This window comes from Pseudoliparis swirei, chromosome 24 (assembly GCF_029220125.1).
Source record: "Pseudoliparis swirei isolate HS2019 ecotype Mariana Trench chromosome 24, NWPU_hadal_v1, whole genome shotgun sequence".
Classification (NCBI taxonomy): Eukaryota; Metazoa; Chordata; class Actinopteri; order Perciformes; family Liparidae; genus Pseudoliparis; species Pseudoliparis swirei.
Window position 1 is genome coordinate 11,746,775 of NC_079411.1, and position 9,240 is coordinate 11,756,014.

General features: G+C 40.8%; 1 protein-coding gene across 1 annotated transcript; it reads left to right on the top strand.

Moving 5' to 3' along the window:
- Positions 1–508: 508 nt before the first annotated feature.
- Positions 509–6,916, top strand: LOC130189692 (NLR family CARD domain-containing protein 3-like). The gene is made up of 7 exons (XM_056408627.1): positions 509–576; positions 1,476–1,573; positions 1,674–1,781; positions 1,943–2,026; positions 2,565–2,631; positions 2,716–2,941; positions 3,030–6,916. Exons 2-7 carry the CDS (start codon positions 1,485–1,487, stop codon positions 4,832–4,834), a joined length of 2,379 nt encoding a protein of 792 aa, XP_056264602.1. The 5' UTR covers positions 509–576; positions 1,476–1,484; the 3' UTR covers positions 4,835–6,916.
- Positions 6,917–9,240: the final 2,324 nt, after the last annotated feature.

The following is a 9,240-nucleotide window of genomic DNA, read 5'->3' on the forward strand; positions in this document are numbered from 1 at the left end:
CTGCATTCTCTCTCCTGACCACCAGGGGGCTCCTCAGGTTGTATAGAAGTCTATGCTTCATGTTTTAAAGCTGCAATATTTCTCCTGACCACCAGGGGGCGACTCCTCTGGTTGTATAGAAGTCTATGCTTCATGTGTTAAAGCTGCATTCTCTCCCCTGACCACCAGGGTCGACTCCTCTGGTTGTATAGAAGTCTATGCTTCATGTGTTAAAGCTGCATTCTCTCTCCTGACCACCAGGGTCGACTCCTCTGGTTGTATAGAAGTCTATGCTTCATGTGTTAAAGCTGCATTCTCTCTCCTGACCACCAGGGGGCAGTTCCTCTGGTTGTATAGAAGTCTATATAATGACTCTACTTCCACAATTATCATAATCCATGAGTAATCATCCCAGGCTGCTGACTGGCTGACTCATATCATGCAGTTGAGTTATTATTGGATGAATATTTACTGTAACTCATGAAAAAGAGGAACCTGAACACATCGTGACTTCAGTTCCTCCTTCTTCATTTCTTGTAAACTTTAAAAAATGAATGCAGCCGCCCGACTCCAGGGGCTCTGATACTAAACTTTAAGGTAAGAGCGTTGTTGTGTTTGTCTCATTATTTAAATAACTTTATGGAAACATGTGAAATGTGACGCGAAGCTAACGGACTCTTTAACTCCTTTAAAATGAGTAAAGACATTAAAATACTTGCTGTTTATATGCCAGTGACATCACCAGAATCAAATTGTTGATATTCATGTTGATAATATAATATATTATTGATATTTAAATGTTGCTACATTTTTTTTCCTCTTAAAGTTAAAGTGATCAGTTAAAGTTCAATAAATCTCAGGTTTAATTAAGATACACCATTTTTAAACAGGCAACATTAAAAAAAAAATTATATATATATATTATTGTAATATTCGGTTTTAATACAGAGCTGACCTACACAGTATATTTCATTCTACTCCTCTTTGAGAATCACGACCGGATGGTTTAGTTTTGTAAAATTTATTTTATATTTTTTAGGTCGGGCTAAATTAATTTGTTTGATGAAATCTCAGTCTCTCTTAAAATAAAATAAAAGCAACTACTAAATAAATGTAAAACACACTTATTTTCATACAAAAAAATCATTAGCAGAGCTCAGATTCAACTTTTGTTAAAAAATATAGTTTTTATCTTGATTAATTAAGATGCCAATCAAATCAAAAAACAAATTCTGTAACAACACAAAATTGTTTGTAGTTTGAGTTTTATTTTATACTTGACATGCATTGAATCTCTAGTGTTATCACTTAACTAGCCCCCCCCAGCCCCCCTTAATTCCTGGGTACATGAAAATAAATAAAAATACTGGCAGTGGTAATCTTGCGGTCGCCGTCAGTGACGGGAACGATGATGGTGATGTTGATGATGATGATGGTGGTGATGAATAATATGTGAGCGCTGAGAGCATCTTGTTGTGTTTTTTGTGACGCCGCAGGGCTCCGCCATGAGTGTGTGTGTGCAGACGGAGGAGGGAGCCCCTCCCTCCAAAACCGCTCCGCCTGAGGAACTCGACGGCCTCAACGAAGCTCCGAGGTGAGGCGAGGATCTCTAAGCGCCCGTGACTCTGCATGCCTCTTCCCCCCACCCCGCCAACATTATTCACGGTCGGACCTCCGTGTGTGTTGTGTTGAAGTCCAGAGTGGCGGCCGAGACCCGACTCCCCCGGACCTGGATCCAGCTGCGTGTCCTTCAAGTCCATGCTGCCGCCTCTGGCGTTCAAACAACTTCCCTCAGAGAAACGGTGAGTCCTCCAGCAGGGAACGATCCCGTGACATCATGTTGTGTACGACCTCTAACGGCGGTGTCGGTGCGACCTTTGACTGCCGTCTCGTGTCCAAGTAGCTGCAAAGTGACGCCAGACGCAGATGTGGCACAAAAAAGGTGTGATGGTGTTTCTGTCAGTGTCCCTCAGGGGCCGGACTCGGACTCGGACTCCACCAACAGGGACCAGTCCACGATTAATCCCCTTACCTTCGGAGATGACGGGTAAGGAGTTAAAAAAATATGTTAACATACATGTGTGTATATATTTATATATATATATTATATGTGTATATACATATATATGTATGTATAAATCTATATATATAAATAATATATATATACAGTTGTGAGTATGTATATGTGTGTATATACTGTATATATACACATCTATGTGTATATATACATATTTATATATATATGTATTTATATACACATAAATGTATATATATATATATAAATTATATATATAAATTAATTAATAAATGTGTGTATATATATTTATGTGTATATATATATAAACACATATATCTCCTTTAGTGACCATGTTATTTTCATAAATCAAATAATATTTAAACTTTCTATCTATCAGACCCATATTTATTACAAAGACACAGACCAGTTTTCCAGGAAATTCAGGATGATGTAATGAATGAGACGCTATCTCACCAATGGAATTGAGCTTCATCTTGGATCAATCTAAAGGTTTCATTGGTTTCACCTATTTTATGACAAAATAAATGCAACATATTTTTCTCTGCAGTTTCCAGCAGGTTCCCAGTGGGCAGTCCGACAAGCTTCAGCCACAGGATTTGGACTCCATATTTAAGGTGCGTAAATATCCAACAGCCATTGACCTCAACCCCAAATACAAAAAACACAATTTTAAATGATTATTGTTTTTTCTTTTCCAGACGCTCAAGGAAAGCATTGCCACCTACGTGAAGAGCGAGCTGGAAACGTTTCAAACAATTCTGAGCCTTGGTTACCCAGAATGCCTAAAGAGTGAGGGCGAGGAGGAGGTGTTGGATGGAGAGGAGGAAGAGAAGGGGAGGAGCAGCCGAGAGGCGTGTCTGAAGATCACGCTGGACTTCCTGAGGAGAATGAAGCAGGAGGAGCTGGCTAAATCTCTGCAGAGGCGTAAGGGGATTCTATCCCGAACTCTACTTTTTCTCACATTCACATAAACATCCACCGTCCGATCTCATCGTGTTGTGCGTTCATCCAGGAACCGTCGCCGCGGTTTGTCAACGACGACTCAAATCCAACCTGCAGAACAAGTTCCAGAGGGTTTTTGAGGGGATCGCGAAATCAGGAAATCCAACTCACCTGAATCAGATGTACACGGAGCTCCACATCACGGAGGGAGGGGCCACCGGGGTCAACGACGAACACGAGGTCAGACAGATTGAAACGGCGTCCAGGAAACCCGGCAGGCCGGAAAGAACCATCAGGTGTGAAGACATCTTTAAACCCTCACCTGGGAGACGAGTCCGAACAGTGATGACGAAGGGAGTGGCCGGAATCGGGAAGACCGTCTCGACGCAGAAGTTCTCTCTGGACTGGGCCGAAGGAAAAGCCAACCGGGACGTGCAGCTCACGCTTCCGTTCACGTTCAGAGAGCTGAACGTGCTGAAGGAGAGGAAGTTCAGCTTGGTTGGACTCGTCCATCACTTCTTTCGCGAAACCGAAGACGCAGAGATCGGCCAGTTTGACGAGTTCGCGGTCGTCTTCATCTTCGACGGTCTGGACGAGTGTCGGCATCCTCTGGACTTCCAGAACAACGAGGTCCTGACCGATGTGACTCGGTCCGCCTCGGTGGACGCGCTGCTGACGAGCCTCATCAGGGGGCAACTGCTCCCCGGTGCTCGTCTCTGGATAACCACGCGGCCCGCGGCGGCCCATCTGATCCCCCCCCAGTGGGTGGACATGGTGACGGAGGTCCGAGGGTTCACCGACCCACAGAAGGAGGACTACTTCGGGAAGAGATTCGGCGATCCGGAGCAGTCCGCCAGAATCTTCTCCCACGTCAAGACCTCCCGAAGCCTCCACATCATGTGCCACATCCCGGTCTTCTGCTGGATCACGGCTACAGTTCTGGAGGACGTGTTGAAGACCAGCGAGGGAGGAGAGCTACCCAAGACCCTGACTGAGATGTACACCCACTTCCTGGTGGTTCAGACCAAACTGAAGAACATCAAGTATGATGGAGGAGCTGAGAGGGATCCACACTGGAGTCCAGAGAACAGGGAGAGGATCGTGTCCCTGGGGAAACTGGCTTTTGAGCAGCTGCTGAAAGGGAACCTGATCTTCTATGAATCCGACCTGAGTGAGTGTGGCATCGATGTCAGGACGGCCTCACTGTACTCCGGGGTGTTCACACAGATCTTTAAAGAGGAGAGAGGCCTGTACGAGAACTCTGTGTTCTGCTTCGTCCATCTGAGTGTTCAGGAGTTTCTGGCGGCCCTTCATGTCCATCTGACCTTCATCAACTCTGGTGTCAACCTGCTGTCGGAAGAAGAAGCCATCTCCTGGTGGTGGAGGTTTCTAGGCGGAAGAAAAGCTGAACCAACGCATCTCTACCAGAGTGCAGTGGACATGGCCGTGAAGAGTCCAAATGGACACCTGGACTTGTTCCTTCGCTTCCTCCTGGGTCTTTCTCTGCAGTCCAATCAGAACCTCCTACGAGGTCTGATGACACGGATGGGGAGAAGCTCGGCGACCGACGAGGAAACAGTCGAGTACATCAAGAAGAAGATCTGTGAGAATCTGTCTCCGGAAAGAAGCATCAATCTGTTCCACTGTCTGAATGAACTGGACGACCGTTCTCTCGTGGAGGAGATCCAACAGTACCTGAGTTCAGGAAGCCTCTCCGCAGATGAGCTGTCTCCTCCTCAGTGGTCAGCGGTGGGCTTCATCCTGCTGTCATCAGAGAACGATCTGGACGTGTTTGACCTGAAGAAATATTCTTCTTCAGAGGAAGTTCTTCTGAGGCTGCTGCCGGTGGCCAAATCCTCCAACAGAGCTCTGTAAGTGTGAATATGACGGCTCGTTGTGATTGTTCTCAACCAATGGGCGTCTGTCAACAGAGAGTTGCAACATTAAACCAATTTATTGATAAGTTGACTTTTTTTGGGATGGTTTATTCAGTTTTATTGTACCATTAATGCAGCCATGAAATAAAAATATATCGTATTGCAGTTAGTTTATTTAAGGCTTTGAGGAATTTGGGTAAGTCATTGGGATAACAGATGTTTTTGTATTGCTAATAAAAAAGTAAGTAGAGTTTATTTGCATTGCACGTATCACAGATAAAGTGTCACACTGTGCTACGAGCTACGAGCGTGACAGTCTGATATCCGTTTTTATTACTACTTTAGTACTTATTTTATTTATTTCGATTAGACTGAACGGATACTTGTATCTCAGCGGATGATATTAAGGGCAAGTAGGTTGATGGCGGGTTACCTGTTACCTGTACGCTACGATGCTTCCTTTCCTATTTCCTCAAGCGAAGGGAACACTAGACCGGTGGACCGAAGGAATCTTTACTTGAGTTGTACAGCGCAGAGTTTGTTACTTTACTCACTTTTATGGGTCATAAATAAAGGAGCCGTCTCTTAAATTCTCCTTCACATCGTGCCTCGACCTCAACACGTTTTCCATGAAGGAAATTTGGGATTTTTCGATGTGTAAAGCAACAAATGCAGTTAAGCAAACTGGTCTATTGTTTCGTGAAAGGTTGTTATATTGTGTCAGTTGTGATTTTGTGATTGTATTGTTGTACTTGGGCTATGCATCTTCTACACAAGACCAATAATATGTCTGAATGACAGGATCAACGTGGTGTTTGTATATTCATTCGTACTGATGATACTCAAAGCACTTTCCTGGGTTATTGGTAACAAATAGTTTAAATATATAATACATTAAAGCACAGGTGTCGAACACAAGTTCAGGCCGCCACATCATTTTATGTGGCCCCTGACGGCTTGAAAGACATTTGATCACCTTTTCTTAAAGAACTGTAAGACAACTATCCTGTGCTTTTATTTTGAAGGTTTCAAATGAAATGGATTTATGTTATAATATTAGAGAAACGTTCTTATGTACAATATTTCTACACTCAAGTAAACAATAATCAAATGCAAAGAGATTTATTTAACAATATGTTTGAGTAGTTTATACAGTGTTACAGTTACAACCGGCACTGAGGGCGGGCATGATGCTGGTGTGGTCCGCGGTGAAAATGAGTGGATACCCCTGCATTAAAGGGTCCGGGGGACCGCCATGGGACCCTCCTTCAGAAAATATATTTACGGTCGTCAAGGTCAAGGGACAAATTATATTTTGATGTTTCAATTGTGTCGTGTCACGCATATATACAATGTTTGTTACGTTCTAAAAGGTCTTTTTGGCACGCCGAGAAAGTCACATTTTGTCATAATTGTCACAGTAATGTGTCGTAGTGAATCATAATACTGTGAAAATACGTAATTAGGCTGAGTCAGATTTTCACCGGCAACATATCTGAGCCTCTTGGGTTCTGGTTTAACTCCTCAGTGTCACGAGGTGTCTCTTTTTGTAGTTTTAATTACTTTCAGACTGCAATTTTTGAATGGATGTGACATAACAAAGCAATAAATTAGCCATAAAGCAGCTTCAACTATGTAAGTCTTGACTGAATGCAAAGTTCCACCAAAGTCCACCAAGTTCCAGTGGTCTGCTGGAGGAAGATCGGCTGAAGATTCCTTGTAAGGATGAGAAGTTACATAAGTTATAAGTTATAATCTATGTATTATTATGTAAGAACCAGCGAGTTTTAGCTGCTGATAACATGTTATGACTTAAAGGCTTTAGCTTTTTACTGAAAGGAATTTAAATTTAAATCCTTGGAAAAGTCTTATTTGATTATGAACAGCTGAGTGTCGGATGACTCATCAAATTCAAACTGTTTTACAGAAGAGAAATGAGGGATTTTGTTGTAAATTTACTTTCACACTGATTTTGATTTTTACATTTGTTTTTCACCATGTATTTTTTTCAAGCCTGCTTTTTTTAGAAGACTGTCTGACCAACATATTTCAATAAAACTCTTTTTATATTTGATTGACATTGTGGCCCGATTGATTGAATTATTCTTCATCTGATAGAATATCTCAAATATATATAACTATATGAACCTTTACTGAAGGCTAAGGACCTTTACTGAAGACCTTACTTTACTCTCCAGCTAGTGGACTGAATGTGGGTGATTTTAAATACCTTTAAAATAATACAGAAATGAACTTTTACCTGATTTGTGATGTAAAAAAGTTCTTTCAAACAAATAAAGTGTATTTTTTCAATAAAGCTTCCATGTGATGGTTTAAAAAAGAAATGTAAATTGGTATTAGAAAATATAAGTAGAAGTATAAAGTTACATAATGTGTAAATAATCAAGTAAAGTCCAAATATTTAAGAAAACATTTTAGTAAATATAAGTTAAACACTAAAACCATAACTGAAGCTTTGGGCAACCAAAGAAATAAAATATAATGATAAACCGGTAAAATCATCTATCTAAAGGTTTTAAAGTCACGTGACCACCTTCACTGATGCCTGAATGTAAAACGTCACACAATCACCAACGCGTTTCACGCTTTGTTTGAGTTGCTATTTCATCAACCAACTGGTGTAAAATACATAATATGTAATAATACATATGCTTAGTATTTTATAACATGACCCGAGACTAGTTAAACCAACCCTTTGAACGCCCGTTAATCATATTGTTCAGGCGGCTGGTCGGCCACCTTTATCCCGGACCCCATGCTACGAACCGGTGCAGCCGCTGATCTCTGAAGGTGAAGCGACAATTACATCACAGGCTCGTTTGAGACTCTAAATCTCCGGTTTGAGTTTTATTTTCTTCTGATTAGCTGACTTTACAATGAACGGAGGACTGTGAGCAGGTTAGAGAACAGAGAGTCATTGTTCAGCTTGTTTTAATGTTTCATTAAATGACAGGATGAAGCTTGAAGCTAACGCTAGCTAGCTATGACTTGTTTTCTTATTAACAGTCTTAATACCAACAGGTAAACAAGTCCTTATACATATGTTATGTCGCATTATAACACGCGTTTATAATGTAACTTTACACTCTGTATGTTAGGTGCACCCAGCTAGCTAATGCATGTTTATGCTAGAGGAAGTGTTTGTTTTACTGAAGTAAAAGTACTCTCTGACTAGTACAAATACTCTGTTACTCTACGAGTAAAGGTGCTTAAAAATGTCCACAAAGTATATAAATGTACCTTTTGTAACTACTGTTATCCATGATGTCATTCGAGTATTATAATGAATGATACATTCATGTAAAAGTAGGATTTTACAGGTGTACTTGGTGATTGTTAACTATAGAGTAGTAATTATAGGGTAAATGCAGTGAAGTACAATATATGCAATGGCAATACTTGGAAATACTCAAGTGAAGTACCCTGAAACATTAAGTCCTTTACTTGAGTTTCATTCCTCCACAGATGAAACAGTCTTGCAGTGAAATGTCCTTCATGAATTTATGAGGTTCAGTTTGTTGTTTATGTTTATTTTCTGTTCTGAAGTTCCTGCCCTCGTTTAGGGAAATGAGGTGGGCAAAATAACACCTGCTAGCATAACGCAATACAGTTCAGCAAATTAGTCAATTTAATTGAGGAATAAATAGCGAATAAAACATCCGGGAATAGTCAATATATTACTAATTATTCATCATTTCCAAAGTACGTATTTGTCGTATTTATTGTCTGACTAAAAGTCCCAAACTATAATATATAATTAGTTTAAACCCAACAAGTTTCCTCACGACCAGTTAATCTGATTATTATTCTTATAAAATGAGAAATAGTGAAACATGTTTATCACAATATTTCAAAATCTTACGGAAGGGGACGCTTTCAGTCGAAAGACTCAAATATATTATTAATATATAGTTTGCAATAAATATATATATATACAATATTTAACAGAGCAGAGAAGCTTTGTTTTATATGCAGGAAAAACAATACTTAAATGCTCATTTGAATGTAAACTGATCCTAATTTGTTTGTTTTAATTAATAAATCGTTTTAGCTCTAAAACTCAATGAGAGTGATCAGAATAAAAAGGGAATGAAGATCGTAGAATGTCAACAAAGTGAATCACAGAACGTCGCCTGTGTGAATCGAGAAAACTAAACACACTAAATAAATGTGTGTTGGGTGAACTGACGCCGACTTGTTGGTCCTTGTTTATGTTCCCCAGCTGCCCGTCACTCATGGGTCTGCGGGGGTTCTGGCAGGGCAACAAAGTGCTGCTCGTGATGTTACCGAGTCTGGCGCTGATCCACTGGGGCTGGTACCAGCTGAATAAAAACCCACAGCTGTTCAAACCCAGAAAGGAGCACATTCCTGAGCCCGGCATCG

What these genes read in the sequence shown, in the direction of transcription:
- LOC130189692 (XM_056408627.1), top strand. Translation starts at nt 1,485, where the DNA reads ATGAGTGTGTGTGTGCAGACGGAGGAGGGAGCCCCTCCCTCCAAAACC. An exon ending in ATTTGGACTCCATATTTAAG is followed by an intron (nt 2,632 to 2,715) that starts GTGCGTAAATAT and finishes TTTCTTTTCCAG; the next exon opens with ACGCTCAAGGAAAGCATTGC. An exon ending in GGCTAAATCTCTGCAGAGGC is followed by an intron (nt 2,942 to 3,029) that starts GTAAGGGGATTC and finishes GCGTTCATCCAG; the next exon opens with GAACCGTCGCCGCGGTTTGT.